At 29.9% G+C, this 24,648-nt stretch overlaps 1 protein-coding gene across 5 annotated transcripts in view; it reads left to right on the top strand.

Moving 5' to 3' along the window:
- Positions 1–24,648, top strand: part of LOC132733054 (uncharacterized) — a 70,213-nt gene that overhangs the window by 150 nt on the left and 45,415 nt on the right. The window contains exons 1-3 of one of the 5 annotated variants that reach the window (XM_060719636.1): positions 78–332; positions 13,745–13,855; positions 19,711–20,169. In XM_060719636.1, the coding sequence (XP_060575619.1) occupies positions 13,759–13,855; positions 19,711–20,169 (556 nt within the window). In that variant the 5' untranslated portion in view covers positions 78–332; positions 13,745–13,758. Of the gene's footprint in view, positions 1–77; positions 333–2,172; positions 2,377–2,454; positions 2,678–13,744; positions 13,856–19,710; positions 20,170–24,648 lie in introns of those variants that run through there. The other 4 variants (XM_060719637.1, XM_060719638.1, XM_060719635.1 and 1 more) reach the window with 4 other exon arrangements.

Here is a 24,648-nt window from a genome sequence, read left to right as displayed (position 1 = left end):
TTATTTTGAATTAAAAGTGTGTAAAAATTTATTTGAATGAATTACTTTTAGGATTTCAAATGTTATTTTTTACAGTTTGAATTGGAAATAGTTTTCGACCCGGTAAAATGTGCATCAACATGCATGGGACGTTTGTCTTGTGTTTTGCTTTGTTCCAAAAATAGGTCGTCTGAATTTAGGTATCTCTGGGAAGTTATTCGGATAAATATTTTTCTGAAGAAAAGGCGGAAAGAAAGCAAGAAACACTAGGAATACAACATATATTTGGAAACAGTGGAATATCATTATTTTTGGATAAATACTAAGTTATATGTTCTATAAAGGCGTTTGTTGTGAGTATATTAATTTGATATGAGATTGGGTCAAAGTCAGTTATGTATATAGGTCATACTTGAGTCAGAGTAGTTTGCCATAGATAATTATATACAAGATCATCCTGGCATTTTAAGATGTGTCATAATCAGATAGTACATATGTGATATTTAATTAGTAAATGTTTTAGAAATATTGTGCATTTTTTACACGTTTTTACAAAATACTTTGTTTTAGAAGTTAGTTCTCTATCGTCTCGATATGGAATAACAATGAGAATAAAATTTGTCGGAGAAGTGTTATTTTTTTTACCTCGTATCTCCAACTGAATAAGAAAATAATTTGACACAAAATTATTAAAAAAATAATTGATATAACTAAACTTGATTTTAAATAGTTTAAATAATTTTAATATAATGTGAGGTTGAATGAATTTGATGAACATTTTCAGGCAAGTTATATTTTATACCATTTTTAAATATTTTTAACCTTGTCCATAGATTGTTTATTATTTCATGTGTTGCCTCTCAAGAATATTATTGATATTAACCCTCGAGGGTCATTTTGAAGGAAATCTTATTAGATGTTGATATTCTTGTTCATAACTCTGCGTGTTGACAGTTCGATAAGTCCATATAAATACAGTACTTATTTACTTTTACTTCTAACATGAGTTGTTACATTAGGTAAGAATATTTTTTACATTAATATTTTTTTCTTGTTTATTTAATTATTATTAATATTTGATATATGATTAAATGATTTATTATAACTTTTGTTTAAAGTAATTTAATAATGTATGAGTTAGTTTTAGTTTTAAATTCCATTGTACAAAGATTATTTTTGACAATGAAAACAAAAATGTTCACCTAAAATTTAGCCCTTTGTTTTTTATCTTTGGTATGTTGGGTCAATAATGGATTGCTAATTATTTCAAATATTTTCTGTCTGAATTGTTTTTAATTCTGGCATATGATTATGAACATGTTTTGTTTTTACATGTAGAAATCACCAGTCTACTGTAAACAGTTACCAAACATCAAGTTATAAGAGTATGTGACAAGTTTATTTAGTGAAAGCAATCAACAATTTTTAAGATACTTAATATTGAAGATATATATTTCTCTGTTTCATATATTTATTTTATCTATCAAGATGTCACATAGTTAACCATTAATTTGCTGGAATTAAAAGTGGTTACACTTTGCCACCGGTGAAGAGCAAGCCAGCCTGCACATCACTGCTGCCTGACCAGGCTCTATACTTTTGTTACATGTAACTGATTTTTGCATTTTGATAATGAAATCCCTTTAACATTAAATGGATTGCTCCAAATTTAGATATTGGCTGATCAATTCATTATAGAAATACAGCAGGTTTATAATGTTTAATGATTTATATGTATGATAGTCTGTAAGTAGCTTTTTCATATTAATTTAATACATGTAGGTTTTATTTGAGTGTAAAAGAGAAATGATAATTTATGTTGGGCATTACATGCATTTATTCAGGTAAACATTTGGTTTGCCCTATCCATAGATTATGTGAAGGATTTAAAGGGAAATACGTGACAGTCTTTCTAAAAAAAAATTTCTATTTGAAATTTTATCTACATTTAAAAATATTGAGAGCTACTGTTTTGATAGAAAGTAGTATGCAAAGGTTCTACATTTTGTGAAATTATTTTAAAATTTATTGTGTTTAGCTAGATAAATTGCTAGGGATTTATTTGTAGGTTAAGTAACTATTTGAAGGCATAAAATGTTAAAATTTTGTGTACTGCTTTTGAGTACATGTAATATCCGCGCGCCCTTGAACATAACATCAATATTCCGGGAATGCACGCTTTAAAGTATGTTACTTAAATGTGCAGCATGTGCAGTGAAGTATGTGAGTCATTAGGATGTTTTTGAAAGTGCGCTGGATTTTACATTTTTGGGAATTACCCTAATTTTGATGTAATATAAAAAAGAACTTGCTCTGTTTGCATTGTCAGGTCCTGGGGCTCATTTCACAAATGTATATATATAGTTATGTTTGAACTTTATTGCAAATTTTGAAATGGTGCGTTGCATGTTTATATGCTATAATTAGTTATGGATAATAATAATATACAGAAAGGATTGGTTGTATAATAATAATTGCATAATTTAAAATATAAACGCGCAAAGCTATGTCTATTTTCTTGAAAAAGTTTTTTGTGGGATAATTTTCTTTTTTAAGCAAACTGTGCGTGCGCGTGCGCATGCGCAGCCACACGTACATGCAAAAGTTGCATTTTCCGATGTGGGTCTTGTGAATTTAATGTTTAAACTATGTCCTGTCTGAAATGAATATATACATATTATGGACTTAGTTATACGCAGTAAGTGTTTTCATACAGTCTTGAATATTAATCAAGTAAATTTCTATTTGTATCTCATGACGTCTAAATAAACTCTGACTTGCAAATTTTGCGTTAATCTGTTGTGCATCTCAGACAGAAGTCTATAAAAGATCATATTTTTTGCTCTGCATTTTCCTTTCTTTTTTATTTCAACATAATGTACAAACAATGTAAATGATAAATCTAATTGCGGATTGAGTTATTCTATATATGTAAGCAATAGTAAGGATTATTTTTTTTCTTTTGTGAATTTAATATTCATATACATGTACTTTAATAGACATGAATAGGAATGTGCAAATATTTCTCACATGTAAGTTACCCCGGTAAATTGTTTAACTTATAATAATATTTTTCTAAGCAAAATATCAAAGGATTATGTTCATTTTGATGTTTTGTCATGGAAAAAACAAAACAGAAAAAAAACATGATTTTGCATATCTGTTTTATAGCTAAGTCATTATAGGGAATGTACGAATTCCAAATAATAAATAATTCTTGTTGATGTTCAAAAACTAGTTCCCAAATGATTACAGTATATGTTACAGATGAAAAAAAATAACACTGAAAATTTGATATATAATATTATGTAAAATAATTCTCACAATTATATATATTTTTGTATAAAATGTTAGAATTGGACAAACATGGTTTTTCTAATATATTTGTGTTTTTGTTATAATGAATATTCAAGAATATTTTATTATGATTATGTATAAAGTAGACAGTTGTTTTTTAATGACATGTTTATTCAAATGCTTTGGTTATTATTTTTATCTGTTAAAAAATATGTTGTTTTTTTATATAAGTGTAAAAAAAGTGAGAGAACTGTACATATCAATATTGTTTAATTTTATTTACATCATTTGTACTTGTTTTCTTTGGTCTTCTTTTATTATTATATTTTCTTTCGAAGATTGTTTTTTTATGTCAGAAAACTGATTTTACTCATTGCCTTAATATTAATTACATGTATATACATCATGTATTTTGTACATGTATGTACAGTATATAATATTAGACACAAAAGAAATCTATTGAGTATTATCGGGAGTTTTGATAATTTTAATGTATGTAATTTTAATAACTTGTATGTTTCCATTTTAAATTTACATGTGTACATCCATTTTATCTAGAGTAAATAAATTACTTTAAATAGGTTTAATAAGATTTTTTTTCTTCTAAAATTTAGATAAGTTTTATAATACATAATATATATAGTCTGAAATATTATGTATAGTGCATAAATTTTAATTTAAGATAAAACGCTTAGTTTTTATACAATTTTTTAATTGAAATATTTCAAGCTTGGATATTGGAAGAAAAAAACCTTTGATATTTAATTATGATTAAATTTAAAAATCTTAAAACTATAATATACAACTGAAAAGCTAGGTTTATTGCATAAATTAATTTACATTAATTTTCTTATTTTTTATAAAGTGTGGAAATAACAATTATATTTAAAAATAGAAATGTGTCTAGACAAGAAATTCTTAATATAGTTAGTTTTGTCTGTCTGATAAAGAAGGCTAATTTTTGCTAAGAAAGCAGGGTTATTTTCTACCAATTTTATCAGGCTGCAATAATATTGATATATTACCTATTTCTAGACTGCACTCCTGTGTATAATGGAGAATTTTAATTTTCTATTTATATGCTCTTTTGATTGGTGTAAAAAAAATGAAATTTATTTGTATGCACCTACATTTGCACATGTATTTATTTGCTATGGGATTGTGAATAAGCGCAATTTTTTTATCATAATACATTCAGATTTAGAATCTAAAGTAGATGATTATGAAACAGCCAATATTAAGTGTCCTCAGTTAAATTATGTACATGTATTAGTTTCAAAATTACATGGTATTTTGCTCTTCAAAATTTAATAAGCATTTTATCAGACATTTTTTATAATTTTTAATATATTGTAGATTTTTTTACAGCTTCATCAAAACCTTTGACGTCATTAAGTTAAATATTTGGGATATTTTTTACACATATTAAACCCTTTGCAGGCCTTTTTTTTACAATTTAATTTTGAAGTATAACTTTTAATCAGATGGAGGAATTTCTTTCTTTCCTCAACTAAATTTAATAAATAGAAAATTCTGTAAAATTATATGTATCTGATAATGTTTTTCTATATAATCTAAATTTAATTTTTAAATTTAAAAGATGTTAAGTTAAAGATGTTAAGTTAAATGGATTTCAAAGTAAGATTCTGCCAATTTCTAAAGCATATTAATTTAAGAATTATCTAAACTTTTAAACATTAAAATGCATTGAAATTTTCAAGGAAAGAATGGGAAAAAATCCAGTGCAGTTTTAAATATAAAAACAACTTACTAAGTTATAAACAAATGCAGCAAAGCCTATAATTATAATTTATAGACTTAGTAGCAAAATAATAGTTGGTTACATTACCCGTAGGTACATGTATATGATTAGCAGTAGTCTGATAGCCCCTGACTACTAAATTTCTCCTTGGGCTACCAACCTATCACATTTATAAGACCGACCAGGCTACTGTATTTTCAGGGGCACTATAAACAAATGAATCATGCTATTGAAATGTCTTTTGGGCTAGTGGATATTCAAATCTGGTAGTCTGACCGGCCTTCACTTTTTTCTAGTTTTCTTGGCTAACTTTAACTTTATACTCAGTTTTCATATGTCAGTGACAAGAAACAGAATAAAAAACATCTTTCTGTTAGTTTGTAGTATTTGTAATGTGTAATACAAGCATGCATAACACCATGATCCCAACTTATAACACATATATAAATGTTTTTCATTTTATCTACTGTCAAAGTCGATATATCGATGTATCGTCGATATTTGTCTCTCGATATATCGATACAAAATTTTCCATCAATGACAGCCCTACCAGCCTAGTGGATTAAAATCCGAATATCTTACACTGATATGATATTCTATTAGTTGATGAATATTTGAAAAGTTTTTATTTTATAATTCTATAGAAAATGCTCTTATGGCGGAAATAAATATATCATTATTACTATACATATAAATTTTACTTCGTTGAATTATTCAAGGTAATTTAGAAAAGTATTGTATGCATTTCTTGTAATTATCATGGCACTGTGATTAATTTACTTTGTAGAACGAACAGTGATTTATTTCAGTTTGTATTAGAATAATTTAGAAATATGTATTCAACTCACATACATTTTATATAACTTGGTAAAAAAAAATTAAGATTACAAAACAGTTTCCTATTTTGTCTCATATTTTCTGATAATTGTTTTTCCCCGAACTCTCATAATGCTTGTAACATTATGACTGTGGTAAAAAACTGGAAAAGGGATGATTCCTCGGAAGCATTTAAAACAACAAAATTACATGAAAATTGCAGACTCGGTTAAATTGAGTCTGTACATTGTAATGAAAAAGTGCAACATCCCTCATGCCCCCCTAGCACTGGCTTGAGTGGTACTGAATTTTCAACACTTATTGTGCGGTAATCAATGATCCCAAAGGACCAGAAAAAATACTGACTTAAGACAAAAATGCAATGCCTGTACCACCTTAGTATATAGTGCCAGGCCAGCCTGAATTTCGGCACAGTCTTATCCTAATGTTCTCTAATCCTTGTGCTAAAATCGGGGGTTGACTGCCAAAATGTTATTAATCCTTTTTTATATCATATAGGTTATTGGAGTTTTGAGGTCAACCCTCGAAATATCTTAAATGGACTTGTCCGTATTTGAATTGGGACTAAGCCATTCATCATTTGGGAAATTTTTTAATATAAAATATGGGCTGAAAAGCAAACACTGTGCACACCATGATTGGATGGCACAGTTGCTGTTAGCAGGGTAAGGTTTTAAAAAACTATTTAGGCGTGTTATACAATCCTTTGTAAAATAGTTTATAGGCAAGAAGGATATTTATTTTAAGTAACAGTTAAGAGTATAAAACTATTTTGAGCATATTATATATTCTCTCTTTACATCTTTTTATTATATTTTTGTGAAATCCTTTTTTTACAATGCAAAAGTTTTAATTTAACCTGTACATATACATGTATGTATATCCTAGTCTTTATATTTTTAGAACAGCATATTATGAAGCAATATATTTATTTTAGAGTTAAGCAATTAGTTAGATGATCACCTTTTGTAAAAAATGTACTGTATATAGTTATACATGTTGTTTAATATTTCATTCATTTGCCAGTAAATATGTTTATAATTTTATTTAATGCAATTTGCATTTTGTATGGTGTCATAGTAGTAATTACCATAAAGTGCCATTATTATACCTAGAATAATTGCAAAGCGAAACATTTTTTTTTTTTACTTTTGTTTTAATATAAATCTATAATTTTTTATGTGAATTGCAAATTCTAGAGTAGAATAAAAATACTTTAAATAAATAATGTATATTTTTTGAATCAGTAAAACTGAAATGGCAATAGGAACATTGAAATGAAACAAACTTTAAGTAAATACTAAATAAATGAATAAATAATTATATTTAAAAAAAAATTAAAATGGTTCTGCGCAAGTAATGTTACACATTGTTATTATGTACAATTAATATCAGAGAATATTATATTGTGTACGTCATACGAAATTGTTTGCAATCCTTTTTCAAAAACACTTTTAGAAATTGAAACAATTATTCTGCTATACAGTTCTTCAGTTGTTTTTGTCTCCTATATTGATTTACTCATATGTCTACATGTACATAAGAATTCAGTATGTGCATACTATTGCAGAATCTGATTAAATTTTACATATTTTGTGCTATACGCAGCTGTATAAATTTAGTCAAATTTTATGACTTACCTATGCTACCCGTATATAGCCAGGTTGGCCTGTACATGTGTACATTGGTGCAGTCTAACAAGGCTATATATAATGGGCTATTTAATTCCTGAACTTCTTAAATGGTCTTGACCAGCTTCCATTTTTGGGACATTCCATTATCAATTCTAGGGATATAAAGATGAAAATTTCAAGTTTGTCTGCCAACAGTATAGAGCCTGGTCAGTCTGCACAGATGTACAGGCTGGCCTGGCTCTATACTGGTGGCAAAGGCGAATCACTTTTGGTACCAGCAGGGTAAAGTTAATTAAAAATTCAATATCATAATATCAAAGGTAATGGAAAATTCTAAATTCAAACAGAGCAAGTACATTGTATCAGTTAAGTAAAACATGATTGTAATAAATTAGCATGGTCACAGCTACTATTTATAAATTGTTACATGTATATATAATTATAATTATGTCGTCATTCTTTTAAAACAAGTTTTGTACATGAATGTGGCTTACCACTGAAACTTACTGAAACTGCGGTATATAAAAAGATCAGAGTGGGTATTTTTAACAATTTTTACAGTATTTTTTTTTCAGACTCCTACTTCATGAATTTTGATCAACGTCAATCCAATGATCTGTGAATAAACTTGTTATGTTATGTTTGTCCTTTAACATTAATATGTTAACATTTTTTTTTATCAAAGAAAGAGAACATAAATTTTCTAGGGCGTTACAGTGAGATCCACCTACACTATATTTGCTGTGCGCATCTTAACATGACAATTTTTCATGTGAGGAACTATTGCGGTTATTTTTTATATATTTTTTCTCCCTCAAAGATGACTAATCATGTATAAAGGTTGTAATCATTGTGAGGAGTAATGTATTTCGTAAAAGTAAAAAATAACTGTGACGTTGTTGATTTTCTTCAATAATATACATACTGTGTTACAATGTATAAACTGTACATTGAATTTTAGTAAAGCACAATAAATGTAAACATTTTTAGCTCGACTTTTCTATGAAAAGGGGAGCTATCCTACTCGCCCCGGCGTCGGCGTCGGCGTTGGCGTCACACCTTGGTTAAGTTTTTCGTACCACCCCACTTTATTTCAGAAGTATTACAAGTATGGCTTTGAAACTTACCATACTTGTTCACCATCATAACCTCCATCTACAGACAAGAGTACATAACTCTGTCAAGGTTTTTGACAGAATTATGGCCCTTTTTTGACTTAGAAAGTGTATTGAGCTTGGTTAAGTTTTTTGTACCACCTCACTTTATTTCAAAACCATTGGAGGTATTGCTTTGAAACTGACCATACTTGTTTACCATCACGACCTTCATCAACAGACAAGAGGACATAACTCTGTCAAGGTTTTTGACAGAATTATGCCCCTTTTTGACTTAGAAAATACATTGAATATGGGTAAAATCCACTTATTGCCTTAACCCTTTGAGATATTGCTTTGAAACTTTTAATGCTATTTCACATCATTACCCCCATCTGTACGCAAGAGAAGGTAACTCTGTCAAGGATTTGTTTTAAAAATTAAGGCCTTTTATCGACTTAGAATCTTGGTTAAGTTTTTAGTACCAGTCCACTTTTTGACTGAACTGTTTGAGATATTAATTTAGCATGACATTAAATAATGAATTGAACTTCCTTCATGTAATTCAAATATCAGTTTACAACGCATTATCTACATAGTGGACCCACGAAAAGTAACCAGTCACCCACAGCCTGTGTGAAAGAGATCCACTTGTGACCAACTGACAACATCTAAAAAAGCTTGATAAAATTTATCTATTACTTGTATTATAAGGTAACTATAATACTTTCACATACAAAGTCAAATCTATATATTATGCTGATTGTACAAAAATATACTGCTTCCTTGGCATAGATTTCTTGAAAAATTATGTTATTATGTCATTTACAAGGTGTTCTGAGTGACGTAAAAATACCTTATTCTCTCAAGTGGGTTTAATACTATTAAATTTATTTAAGGCTCAACTCAGTTTTTTTTTCTTTCTTACCAGCCCTCTTTTGACTTAAACATTTCAAACTTTGCTGCAGTGTTCAAGGGTATCACACAATTCAGTAAAATAATTCTTCACTAAATATCTTAATGCTCATGGCCATTGTTCACTTTAAAAATACAGAGATTCTTGTATTGCCTTTTACTGCAAAAACTTTTTTTATTGGCAAGCAATAAAAAAGTCGAGCGCGCTGTCTTACGGACAGCTCTTGTAATTAACCCTGTCCCATTGCTGAATTTCGTGAATGGACTTGTCCAGCTTCCATTTTTGGAACTGTCGATTATCAATTTAGGGGATGAAAATTTTAAGTTAGCTTGGCAGGCTCATTGCTGGGGTCAAAGGCTATGCGCTTTCAGGGTAATGATTAAAATTATATGGTTTTAAGTCTGGTATGGTAAAAGTGGCTGCTTGTATTTTGTTACACATGGAAACAAGAGAAAAGACAATTTAATTAAAATAAATTAGAAATTTTCTTTGAAATTACCTAGTCATGCACAGAAAATATACCTTGTTATTAAAATATTAATATTTTGATAATTTGATATCGACAAACATCAAAAGAAAAATAATTGCAATTTTTGTCTAAAAAATGATACATGTTAAATATTTCTGCTTGTAGTTTTATGGAGACTGAATTTTTTAAAGCTCTGCTTGACTAAGGTGTCAAGTATTGCATGGTAACTATAGATCAATTAGGCTATGACACAAACTTTTATCCTTGTTAAGTGAGGAACAAAAAATGAAAAAATGGCAGCGAGATACATGTAGATAAAAGCACTAAGACAAATTCCTGATAAGCTGGTAGACATAAAATTATTTTAATCACTTTCTAGTCTGGTTCCTGGAATAATATTCCCACTTCACTGGTGTCATATAAAAATGTGTTCTTTGTTGTCCCTTGACATGGTATTAAAATCATTAATTCTGCAACCTAGACCTTCTAAAATAATTGTGACATAAGCAGTTTCGATCTAGATAAATATTAAACCTATATCAAGCACAGAAATATCTGATGTTCTTGATACTATTTTTAAGGGTCATAGTTAAAGTTATTAGACTTTTTGTGTGATTAAAATGTGACACATATTCTAGGCATTAAAATTTTGATGTTTATAGTGGTCATAGTTTGATACAGCGGTCATAGTTTCATACAGTGGTTTCATACAGTGGTCATAGTTTTAGTACTACAATTATATGATAACAGTTACGGGAATTTAGTTCTTAGTATCAGGGTTATAACAAAACCTTTAAGCTTAAGTACAATAGGATATGTTAGGACAAAGTGACATTGAAAAAAAACATTTTGGTTTTTGTACAACAGGAAATTGATAATTGTGAAAACATTTAAAGGCAACCAATTTAATAATTTTTTCTTTTCATTTTTTTTCGTTTGCACCATTGGAATTTCCCATTTTAATAAACAGATGTCAAGTTTATTAAGGTAAAATAAGAAAGAAAAAACAAAACAAGGTCAGTGTTTATTTTAAATTTTTTTGCAAGAAGTCAATTATTCCTGAATTTTCTCGTTAAGTCAAGGTCCCTGTAGTCCATAAGGCATTAAATCACAAAGAATATAGTTACATAAAAGGTCATGACCTTTTATATAAAGATAAGTATTTTGTATAGTGTAATTTGAATATTTTTGAAAAGGGTTAATGGAGCAAAAGAGATGCAATTGAATGATTTGTGACTTTCTGGTAGTTTAATCATATGGCTTAAGTATCTTAACAGTGGTGCCAATCCATCATATTCTACATTTAAATTTTAATAGTCTGACCATTTTCTGAAATTTTATTAATTTAAAAGTTTCAAAAAAGAGTAATGGTAAAGATATGTATACATTAAGTGACTGCTTACTGAAAATTTGAATTATTTTTGTACCTATGATATACATGTATTCTTAACTGGGAGAATGTATGGTGTATATATTACATGAATTTTAAATAACGTGTTATTCTGACCTAGATATGATGATCCTAACTTGACATAGTTAAACTTGACATAGTTAATAAGATATCACCATGCCTGTATTATGTATATCATGTTTGTTCTTTCCGAAATCTGGACCAATGTGTCATTATTAGTTTACAAACAGGGTGTATCCATGACTTTGACCTGTGGTTGAAGGTCACAGTGTATGGCTGTACTAAACATGATTTCATGGATATTTTGTTAAATATTTTAAGCTGGATAAGAAGATAATCGGTGTTTGCATGCCTCCATGATAGTATAGAGATATATGTATTATATATTTGTATTATTATTAAAGATTTGTAAACAGGAAAAAATGGAGTCATTGGCCGATGAATTAACTACAGGATAAATTTTTCTAATATTCTAATAAATGCACTGCTGATGCTGAATACTAAAGTACTTTACTGATCAACCTGGTAAAAGCCAATTTTGCAATATAACTAAGGCTGGAAAGTATGACAAAAAAAAAAGAAATTGATTTTGAATAATACCCGGTAAAAAATTAAAATTGTTCCAGGAATGCTAATATCAAAATTATCAGAATCTAGCAGCCAACAATATTGGATTCGCTCATGTTCAAACTGCATAGACGATTGCAAGTCATATCTGGCTGTCAGTCCACCGGACAAGCTTAACTGGATAACTAACCAGTAATTAATCAATTTCCTAGCAAGTGACGAACTAGTAATCCCGCACTTAAAGGGTTAAGTTTGACTTAAACATTCATTGATTGGAGGCTTGTAAGTGTATTTGTAAATTTGAAAACAAAACATTTCAACCTGATACGCCAGTCTATTAGAAACACTGGACTGAAATACAGTTAAATATGGTGGCTGATTTGTGCCATTTGTGTTTTCGCCCCGCGCCCTCCAAGCGAAAAGTCGAAATTTAACAAGCTAAAATGGCAGGGGTGCGCAGCAAAAACATGCTAATTAGCAAGGGTGCGGGGAGAAGTTTGATAAAAGGGCACAAATCAGCCACCATAGTCTAACATGTGACACTTTTAGAAATAACTTGTCCCAAACTTCACAAATGTACTGAATAGAGAATTAAAATTTAATAAACAAATTTTTGTTTTATTATTTTCTGTATCAAAAGTTACCAGTTACAAGAACTTAGCCCAAATAAAACAAGGTTGATAATAGAAAATGCCCCATTGATACAAATCCATTAATACTAAATATTTTGAAAAAAGTATAACCATGCATGCGAGTTTACTTTTTCTTTTAGGATATTTTAGCTACCTAAAAAAAACATGATGAAAGATGGGGTTATTTTTAGAGGTGATACAGTAATTTTGTAAGGTATTTCAATAGGTAGATGACTTTGATCATCTGTTGCCGCCATGCAATAAGGTGTGCCCTTTATAATCAATCAATCACTTATTTTATAGGCCACATGCATTTCCAATTTATTTCGTACACACAGAGTGGTTAATAGCTTAAAAAAAAAGAGAAACTTGTCATAGATTGAATGAGGACTAAATAAAAATATGGTAAACACTTTAGAAATCGAGACCCTGTTTTTCCTTTTCAGAAAAAATGTTTTTATTGGATTAGAGTTATTTCTTTGTGTTTATTTTTCTTAATTGGATAAAGTTATAGTTATCGCGTTCAAAGACGTTACATAAAGAGTGCACATTTTTAAATAGTTTTGTTTTATTTTATATGCTGTACCGGTAATTTATTAAAATAAGCGAAACTGATTTAGGGTATGTGTATTTTTAGACTATTTGTTATTTCAAAGTGTATAAATATTGATTTTAGTTATTTATGAGTATATTTTTGTTTAATTTCTGATTTGGTTAATTAATTTTGTCTTATATAAAATTAGTGTGATTTACTCCTGATATTTTGTATTGTTGATTATTAAAAAAAAAGATTTATCTGTATTGTATTCATAAACAAGTCTGTTTTTGGAAGATGTTGTATTTATAAGAAGGAATAATATATTGAGATTTTTTTCTATATTTATTTTAATGAATGAATAAACAGTTTTAGCTATTTTCTTTTATTTGTAAAGCTTTTTATTTGTAGAACATATTGTTATAAAAATTTCCTGATATTTTGTTTTTGTATTTTCACTGTGTTATAAAAAAGTCTAGCTTTTGAATGTTTTTAAAATTTTATATTGTATTAAAGTATCAGACTAATTTGAGATTAATATTGTATTGAGCATGAATAAGACCAGTTTTATTTTTCTTTATTTTAATATTTGAAATATATATTTTTTTCAGGAAACAATCCCAAAATGAAGGATGACCCGTGTTCACCAACAGTAGAGAACCATCAAAATGGCCGACGCTCATCAAGTCCATTAATTGATAGATTTCCAAACACTATAAAAGGTTTGCCATATTTCTTGATAATCTTTGTCTGCTATAGATATTTGTTTTCTTAAACTTTGGAATCCATCAACTATTTTACAATGTAAACAATTTCAGGCATCTTAAATTATTTTCAGAGTCACTCGTACTGCAGGACAAGACAAGTTGCTATTAAATCCAATGAGCATGCAACATTTTTGTACTCGTCCTGCATCAAATTCTCTTAAAATCTACTTGTAATTACGAGCGGACAAGTGGAATTTTCGATCTCTGAAATCATTAACCATTGGTCAGAATTACCATAGATTTTCCTTTTGGCATCTTAAATTGCTCGGTCCACTTCTCCCCATGAAACTACTGATGGAGCCTTACCAACTTTGTTACGTTCTTTTTACACTGCTTGAAATGATCTTCGTTAAAGTTTGTTCACATATCGAAATAAAAAGTCTTTTATTATCAGCAGGATCAAAAAATGGAAACACCTTTAAACAACGTCATAGATATAAACCAATGGATGTAATGGTACCTGTTACCAAACTTGATGGTCCATTCTCAGATTTCTGACAGGCAATTAAAATTTGAAAATCTGTTCTTTAAATAGAAATGGATAATCACCAAACATGGTGAATAATACTGATCAGTACTGAATAATCTTAAATGGTCTTGTCCATTGTTCAATATGGATAAAACTATTTATCATTTTTGGGGAAATTTTCAAAATAGGTACAAAATAGTTAATATGAATAGCGAGCATTGCAGACCATGATCACATGGCACGGACATGCCAGCTGACCATGGTTTAAACTGTTTGCATTGGTATATTCAGTTGCCAACAGTAGGCTAAAAGTTAATGACCTGTTTTAAGTATGAAGTAATAGGGGACACAAGAGGGGGAAAAAAAAGCAACATTCAAGTAACTTCCTTGCCCAAGAAAGTATGCAATGTTCTGGGATTTTATTACTCATCTTTATGTAGTTATTTATATTTATATAATTGCCAACAAACTGTCTTTCATGTTAATTGATAATTAGTTCAAGATCAAAATGTGGAAATCTTCAATTTTAAGTTATGAAACTTGATAATCGACACGATTTCACACACATTTACATGCTAAGTTGAGTGTTACAGTGTTACATTTTTCGTGAACCCAGTAAATTGAATTTATTTATAAATGGAATGTAGTGTTGATGGATTCAATATAGGTATATGTAACTGTTACACATCGTAACACATTTATATGACCTTAGAAAAAAAAAAGTATACAATGTACGGTATTATTTATGATATACAGGTAGGTAAGTGAAAATCATAGCAGAGTATACTCTGGGGTACAAACTGGTGATAAATGTCAACATGGAACATCCTTAGTCATTATATGTGTATATGTTTTACTTTTCAACATGCTAAATATTTTAAATGAACTTGACAATCTGTCAATATGGCCTGAGTCGTTGATTGGTTTAAGAAACAATTTCAAAATATGCACTGACTGTAAATTGAGTGAACAGTGCATACCATGATCAGACCGGCAATTTAGCAATTTATCTCGATAAATTATGGAATGTTTTATCCAGATTGAAAGATGGACAAGTCCATTTAAGATATTTAGGGTAGTAATGGTAAAAAGGGTTAACGTGACATTACCTCATGCTATTACCATTACCAGTATCTATAATTATATGTCAGCTTGACCCAATATTGAAACCGATAAATTTTACATAACTAACGTAACCATATAAAATACTTCGACTGTTCTATTTTGAAGAGATATATTTAATCCAATCTTTTACTTACAAACAAATTGTATGGACATGTTTGGATAACGTAATTGGGTTATTGAATGAATTTCAAAATGCTGCCTCTAATGTGTCCTATTTTTAACCTTTGTTCATCGAAAATCATGTTCTTTGTCCTCGATTATAACTCTTTAGTCCTTTAGTACTAGTTCTTAACTTTGTATCGTGTAACCCCAATGTCAATTGTAACATAATCATATCAGCAGTCGTAATAATAAAATAATAACTGTTTTTTAACGTAAAAATAATTAGCTTATACTGGGTGTCTATAGAAATAGTTACTATGTTTTTGGATTTTGGATTTTTTAGTAAAGTTGTTATGAACTCTGTTAATGGTATGAATTTTCTCATTATTGAAAAATTTCGTTATACGGGTATTGCAACTTTTAATGAAAAACAATGGTAAACAATGACATTTCCTGAAGTGAAGACTAAGGACAAAAAGAATATAATTATATAATATACATGAATATCATACTGGACCGGTAATCCAGAGACCTGTGGTCGATCCCAGACTACTGCATTCTGATTTTTGTGTGTGATTTCTATGTATAATTCCCCACTCATATATATATATTTATATGAGTGTGTTTGTGTCGAGGAATCAAACATCATCTGCTTTGACAGAAGCTTAGTTCAACTTAAAATCTAAAAAGATAAGTAAAAGTGACATCGAAATAATCATTAATGTAAGATTGGCCATATCTTTTCCAACGGTTTGACAAGAGTAAAAAAATAGTCACTCTGTAAAATGGATCACACGGATTTAGCCTAGATAGAGTCTGTCACTGGCTTCTTGAAATTTATTTTTAAAGTCTCTAAATGGTGAAAAGCAGACCATTATTGTTCACCTATTGTAGCATCTTTACAGTACATTAAATTCTGATTTATAATTTAGACTGGTCAACACTTTAAAAAAAAAAATTAAATAAGAACTAATAAAAGAATTAAATAAAAACTAATTTAACTGCTCATTTATACGGTGGCATAAATTGGCCATCAGAAATATTTCTACCATGTGCACATGCCATAACAGTTCTATGACTTATGGGTAGCTATCATGTGCACATGTGTTAGATAGAAATTTTCTGATGTCCCCTCTCTGCCACCGTGATATGTCCCCTCTATTCTACCCTGATGACCCCTCTATGCCACATTACATTTACAATGAAAGGTTGACATTTATGTCTGATATAGGTTCCTGTTACAGGCACCACTTATTTGAATTTCACTTCAAAAATAAATCATATTTGAAATATATTGCACTGGGTTTTTAAAGCAACACTCAGACAATAAGTTAATTGTTAAAGTTAACGTGCCGTTATATTAACAGATGTGATGTTAAAAGGAATTTATCAATGCAACAAAAAATATGACAACTTGTTTTATTTTCTTTTGTTCATTTTAGATATATACATGTGGACCTATCATTATCTAGAAGTTATAGGAAATCAAATCATATGTCTAAGCAATATGAAGGGAAAAAAATCTTCTCAGAAAAAACTGATGCTTTTTTATAATTTTCGAAGTTTGTTTACCCAAAAAGAAAAAAAAATACCAAAAAAAAAACTTTCAGATTTTACCTCCATAAAACAATACACACATTTTCTTTTCTATAACAGATTTCATAAATATAATTTTGCGCATCAGCAAAAAATATGTTTATTTAGGTATTTATATTCTTTTTTTATGAAGAAGAAAGATGCATTTGTTTGTTGTTAAATGTCCTGATTGAGTTTGTTTTTTTTCCATCGAATTGTTGCGAAATTTATACATGTATCTAGATTTATAATATTTGTGAAAATTAGTTTTGACATTGTTCAAAATTCTAAATTTTGAGTTCTCTTGCAGACATATAAGTGATCACATACCCGTGCCATAAAAATGGTATTGCAAGGCTGTGCATATAATTTGACATGGCGTTATTTGCGTTATACATTAACATAGCTTAAAGATGCCATAAATGTTAGCGTTACACTATAGGTGCCTAAGTGAAAAATGATCCTTTTATTCCATACGGTCTTAATTTTGAGTATGTGATTAATATATTATTATATATTTGTGCAGGCTAAATTACTGACCTTGCGGAATAAAATATTTTTTTGCGCGCCAGAGGCTTGAATAATATGATTTTATTCATCTCGTTCAATAAATTCAGTATTAAACCTACAGTTATTCAATATCCTCTACTTAAACAACATTGCTCTTCCTCTAGACTAGCTCAGTAATAAGTAATATTTTGCATGTACATATCTATAAGATAATTTCCCTTGTTTTATTATTAAGAATCGAAGTCAGGGGTGAAGGTCGTATTGTCTCTTATGACACCATTAGCCACTGGTTACTTTAGGATAAATCTAGTCTCCAGGGTGATCTGGTTCTGAATGCTAGGAGAGTAAATTACTGGTATTTATAAGCTGTGAGAAAGCTTCTTTAACTGTGATTCGTGACTGTGTTGAAAATGTCAGAAATGAGAGATTTCAGACAAATCTATTAACCTAATTGTTTAATATTGGAACAATTCTCCGTCCTGGAAATAAACGTTGCTCTACCATTAGCATCATATTGTCTAGGGAGATTTCGCCCTAATGTACGCATATCATTTCCAGTAATTTTATACCTTAAAATAATTGTAAAATTCCTATGATGCATTTCGTAATAGGAAAATAGGTGAAAAAAGCTTGTATAAGATTTAATGGGTCAGGTAGCTGTAGAGATAATTGTTTTGCGCCACTCTCACTGTTTAAATAAACAAAACCTTTCAAGTTCAATTTGACCTTTACAATATCAGACGTGTAATGGGTCATGAGCATTGTGTGAAGTTAACAAGATGGTAAATAGAGGAAGAAATCTCTTTAAGATATTCATGAAAGTCTTCTTTTTTGCTCTTTATGCTTTTAAACTGTGGTATATTTTCCTGTAACTTTATTTATTTGGTCATAATTTAACTTTTTCACTGCTGCAATGGAAAGTGATAATGTATCGTCTTTGCAGTGATAATGTATCGTCTTTGTCTCTGGTATATATAGAGCCAGGCCAGCCTGAACATTTGTTTAGTCTGACCAGGCTAAATTCCGTTGGGAGCTCAATTTTTTTGTAATAAGTAATCGAAATCCCATTAGAATTTAAATGGACCGTTCCAAAATAAAATCAGGAAAAATCCATTACGAAAATTCAGTAACAGTCTTAGGGTACAAGCTACTCTTAGAAATTTAATATTGATGTGACTTCTGCTTAGCAAACAGAGATTTAAATTGCTCGACTTTTCAGGAAAATTGCATTGTCATTTCAAGGTACTGCGGCTCCAGAATTTTCAGTCATCTCTTAGACTAAGTCAGATTTAATTGAAACTGTCTCTGAAAAGCATGATAACAAGGTTAGTCGTGTGAAGGTCAAGGTCAGATGTAAAGGTCAAGTCCACTTAATGGTACATCCGTCTGGGAAAGTCATTTATTTCCTTCCCTCTTTGCGTCTAGCCAGTTTCCAAGTCATGCATCTAGAAGATTGGCTGCCTGGCAGGATGATGAAACTGTCTATACGTCCATGGATATATTCAGAAAAAAAAGAAACACCGATTTTATAGCAAACTTACTCTTCCTTTAGTCAGACTTAAAATGTATGGTTAAACGAGCTATGTTTTTTATTATGTTTGGGTTCTAGATTTAATGACCCTAAAAATGCTTTTTGTCCCGATTTACTGAATTTTGAACTTTATCTAAATATCTATTTCCTTAAAATCTCATCAGTCGATTAAAGAGTTTATATGTATAAAGTTCAGTTTTATTTACGAAAGTACATTTTGTGACATAAAATGGAATATTGTTTGCGAAATGTAAATTTGAAATTTCCATTTTAAATTCCTTTGGCACTTGCTACAGGGAATTATTCGAGAATATTTTTTTTTTTTATGTGAAGACTGTCTGATAGAGTGGTTGTACGTGCAGTTAAAATGTGCAACTAAAGGATTTGCCTTGTGGGCACCGATATAGTTATTAATGGGACTGTCTCGACATATTGAACAGGCTCAGAAAATCAAGTATTTCATCCCTATTGATCACATGTCTCTATACTATATTGCAGAAATGTCCTTAAAATGGCATAGTGAAGGCAGAAACGGATTAAATGTAACCAAGTTGGATAGCAACATGAGAAGACATAGTGAAAATGAAAGTGAGGAACTCTCCAATTTGGAGGAAAGAAAACTACAAATTGAACTCTCCGAAATGGAGGAGAGAAAGTTACAAATTGATGAAGGTAACAGACCGAAAATGTTAGAAGAGGAAGACAGATATCAACTTCCGGACACGCAAAACCACGAGCTGAGTAATTCTGAAAATCATGATGTTCGGATAACAAGTAGTGCACAAGATTTAAACAATATGCATAGTCCAATTAGAAGTGCAGCAAACGAGGGCACAATGAGACTGTCAGATTTACCCATTCCCTTACATCTTCAGCTGGAAAGGCAGCGACAAGAGCAGCTTGTGGGAGAACCACAGTTGCACGTGCAAGAAATGAGCTCAACAGTCTCTTCCCCAGGTAAGTGTCAGGCGTGAAACTCGGCTTTAATATTTATGTGTCAGACATAATGAACTTATCTGCTAAAATGAAGTTAATAAGACTTAGTTTACTATGTATTTTATGTTATGATAAAAATGCAGACAAATTATTTTTTTAATAATCAAAAGTACAGTCGTCAATTTAATCAGACAGTAAGTGGTGGCTCATCACATATACATGTAATGTAAGGAGTGACTGCAAAGACATTTAGTAATATAAAAAAAGTACAAGATTTTATGTACTTGTGTGTAATTTGAAATACATATATAAGAGCTGAATTTTAGAAATTTGTGAGATTTATATTTGGAAGTATTTTGTTCAATTAGATATAAAAAAAAACTTTCATATATCAGGGGAAAGTAACTAAATTTGCAAATGTATGAATTTTTTTAATTTAAGAAATCTTTATTGCTGATCTGAAAATAATTATTGAAATTATATTATCTTTCTATTATTTTGGGAGGATTTGTTTGGTTTTTTTTGTCTCAATAACCATTGATAAAGATATTTAGCTAAAACTATAATGTTTAAACATTAATGCGCCTGTTAGTTGTAACTACAGCCCTTTGCTCCTTGGGAATAGCAGAAACTTTTGACCTTTAAATGATCATATCCCCCATAAAGAGGCTGCCCTGTATTAGTGCAAGGACAGTTAGAATCTAAAATCACTGCAAAACACCCCAGCATTACTGTAAGTTGGTCATGAATCTCTCACTATTTTGGGACCCAAACAGAAGTGCCACATCGGGAACAGATGGAAGGTAAAAATGTGGCTCATTTTCCCCACTATATTGTCACTGTCCTAGGAATGAAAGGCCCCCATATTACAATTGACTAAGTGTGTTAGAAATATTTAAAAGATTCAAATTTGTCAACATGAAAACAATTCATATTATGTTGAATTCTTGTATAATTTAGGCTTGATTGCCAAGTTTTTTTCTTTTCTGAGAACTGAGAATATGTTTTGTTTTTTGGTTATATTTACAAGAAATTTATTTTTTGAAACGCTTTGAAATAAAAAACTGGCATGCTAGTCTTGACTATTTAGCTTCTTTCTTTTAGAAGACATGGAAGTTTTGAAATAATTCTTCAGTTGCAGAGGTGTATTTTTACAAGCATTCTTTCATTATAAACTAGAATTGTCATTATGATGTTAGAAAATATTATCTCAGGTTTCCGAATACAGGTAATAATTTTCTGCATTTTCATTCCAACTGAAATTGCAAGTCATTGTTTAGAAATAATTTTCAATATTAAATTTGCTCTTGAAGGCAGAAAATAGAAAATACAGATCTCTGGATCGTGACAGTTGCGGAGAAATATTGAAAGTTGCGTATTAAAATCGTTCAATTAATGCCCACCTGCTACATTTAGATATTTACGTACCGGTATGCAAATATAATATTAAGCAGTTATTTTGTCTGGTCAGCTCAAAATTTGCGGACTGGTTTGAAATTTTTACCAAACATAAACATTAAAATATTGTTTTGACTTATAAATGTCTTAAAAGAAGTGACAGGCTATATGATCAAAAAACATGTTAAAAACTATACAAATCATGTATAAGGTTTCAGTTTTTCAAGGTATTTCTTTTTAAATTTTCTTTTTACTATTTTAGACCTAATAATCTTTCCCAATTTATTCCAGGGGTCTTTTTCCCCAAATAGCTGGAATAGACCCTGTATTGTAAGAAACTGTGATAACCTAGATATAATAACTTTAGTCTGATCCTTGCCACAGGTTATCAGTGTGTGACCAAGCCCTACCCCCAGGGTACCACACCCATGACCCTCTTTACTACCCAAATATACTTCAACCCATTCAAAATACATGTCAATACAAAAATACAAAATCAAACAATTCTAACAAAAAAAATATATTACTGGTACTATATAAACTATTCATAACCTGTGATCCTTGCTGGCATGGAATGTGTCAATATTTTGTTGAATTTTTATTATGAACTTAAAAGACTTGTTACTGTTATTTCATTATCATACATAAAGTTATATCTGATGAAACAGCTCAGACTTTGTAACATTAAACATATGATCGAGGGCCAGAAATATCTTTGACGTTTGTATGCTTCTATATTCGATGTCATAAACAAATATCGGGCCGTATATATCTATTTATATTTTGTCCTCGCCTTGTTCATGTTCTGACACGATCGTCATTAGACGTTTTGTTAAAACGATCACTGTAATTATTAGTTATATATCTTGTGGGTGTTTTTCTTTCCTCTGCTAATTTGACATTCAGTAACTCACGTATCAGGAAATATCATATCAGATATTTGCAATTTGTTATTTTTTCCGTTTTTTTCCCCCCAATTCCATGATTGAAAATTCATTAGTTCTATATCTGTAGATTATTGTCGGAATGAATTTTTCGTTAAAAGACAAACATTTATTTATGGTTTCTTAAACGTAATGAAAAACATTAATTTGTTCAGTTTTGTAGAAAAATAGAAAATTACAATGAGTTATGACCTAAGTAATTATAATGAAGAAACCTCGTTATTATATAGAGAACAATAATGAAGGAAAACCATAGATGGTCATACTATAGATATTTATGTATGTATATAATTAAGACTATATTATATCAAAGAAATCTGTTTTCGAAAAAATTTTCTTTCTTATACACATGAAATCTATTAAAATGTTTTTTTCCTAATTGGTGTAATGGACTTTCCCTGATTTAGATTCTGAACAGTCCATTTTTAGTTGTAGAGATTTTGGTATTTAAATGGTCTAACAAGCCAGTATCGAGCCTGGACAGACTGCACAGAGATACAGGTTTGGTTTGACGCTATTTTGGTATCATAGGTTTCCACTGATGTATCGCTGCTAGGACTCGAACTATTTTTGAATAGCAAATAACAATTTACCCTCATTGAAAATCGGTATTCAATCTGTTGAGACAAAAATATGTTTGCATTGTTTATGTCGGGGAGAAAGTGGGCGAAATGCAATTTGTTAAACATTCCTGATACAGATTAAAAGGTTATTTAGTCTGCATTTCCAAATAGTTTTCATTCCAAGACATGAATTCTTATCAGGGATAAAGTCACAATAGAATTTGAAAGTTTATTTTAGCGAAATCTTATCATCTCCAGTAGGTTGTACTTATAAACAAATCGGCTTCTTATATTACTTATAAACAAGAATTTAACAAATGTATTATTTTGTACATCCTTTTGGCATCATTTCAGAAAGTATACGGTCATAATACTATAGATTTTGATAGTAACCTGCTAAATTTGTGTAATGGACTTGGCCTGCTTTGAAATTTCATTAGTCCATTAATATGGGAGATGATATCAAAATATTAAGACTGAACAGCGATACTAAAAATGCAAAATATTAAGACTGAACAGCAATATCAAAAATGCAAAATATTTAGACTGAACAGCAAATTACCAAAAGTGCAAAATATTTAGACTGAACAGCAATACCAAAAGTGCAAAATATTAAGACTGAACAGTAGACAATTTAGAGTATGGTTGGACTGTATTGGTGTGCAGGCCGACCTGACTATACTGGAAGTATATATTTTTAATTGATATTATTGCCGATCACGCTTGTCAGCCAATCACGCTCTTTGGGTTGGTTTGTCAATGAAAATAAATGATGACTGTCTACTATTCTATCTTTATTTCAGTGAATCATTTTAAGAGTAATCACTTGCAATGCTAGACGTAATAAAGAATGTCTTTTTGTCTAGGGCAACGAAAAATCGGGTCAGAATGAGTACATTTTAATTTTAGTGCAGATTTCAATAGATATGCCAGTCAATATTTTATTTAGCGACATGTCGATCATTCTTTTTATACATACCAAATATATTTTTTCATTATTGACTGATATTATGACTAAGCGTTATAAGAATTTTATTGATATCTGCTCCAAATTTAATGATTTTTATGAATTTAAATTTTTTTTTTATTTTCTCAAGGATTTCTATAAATTGGCTTAAAACTTCACTCATTTTGCAGTTTAATGCAAATATTGTGTAAATCGATTCAGAAGAACTCATTTTCGATCAAATTTGAATTGTTGATTTTCACAATATTCTCTTTCTTTGTGTTATGAGCGATAGATGTAGCATGTAAAATGCAGCCTGTTGCATAATATGTACAGGATAATGGGAATGCACATATCTGTTATGTTCAAGTCTACTTCCCCCGGGGATTGCACCGTCTGCTTCGTACAACAAAACTTGGAATTACTGCGACTTTATTTGACAAAACCTTGGGAGGTCGAGTAGAAGGTTAATATTTCCATATTTATAATGTGAACAACCATTTAATCTCAACAAACTATTTTAGCTTCATTTAAGATGACAGCTTCAGTCTTATCCAGCTTAATATCTTAAAATGGACTTGTCCAGCGTTCAATCTGGACAAAACCATTAATCTTTTTAGGGAAAATTTCAAAAATATTTACTGACTGA

The sequence above is a fragment of the Ruditapes philippinarum genome, unplaced genomic scaffold, assembly GCF_026571515.1.
Source record: "Ruditapes philippinarum isolate M1 unplaced genomic scaffold, ASM2657151v2 ctg463_1_1_1_1, whole genome shotgun sequence".
Classification (NCBI taxonomy): Eukaryota; Metazoa; Mollusca; class Bivalvia; order Venerida; family Veneridae; genus Ruditapes; species Ruditapes philippinarum.
Note: the sequence above shows the minus strand (reverse complement) of the source record. Positions and strands in the feature narration are given on the sequence as shown.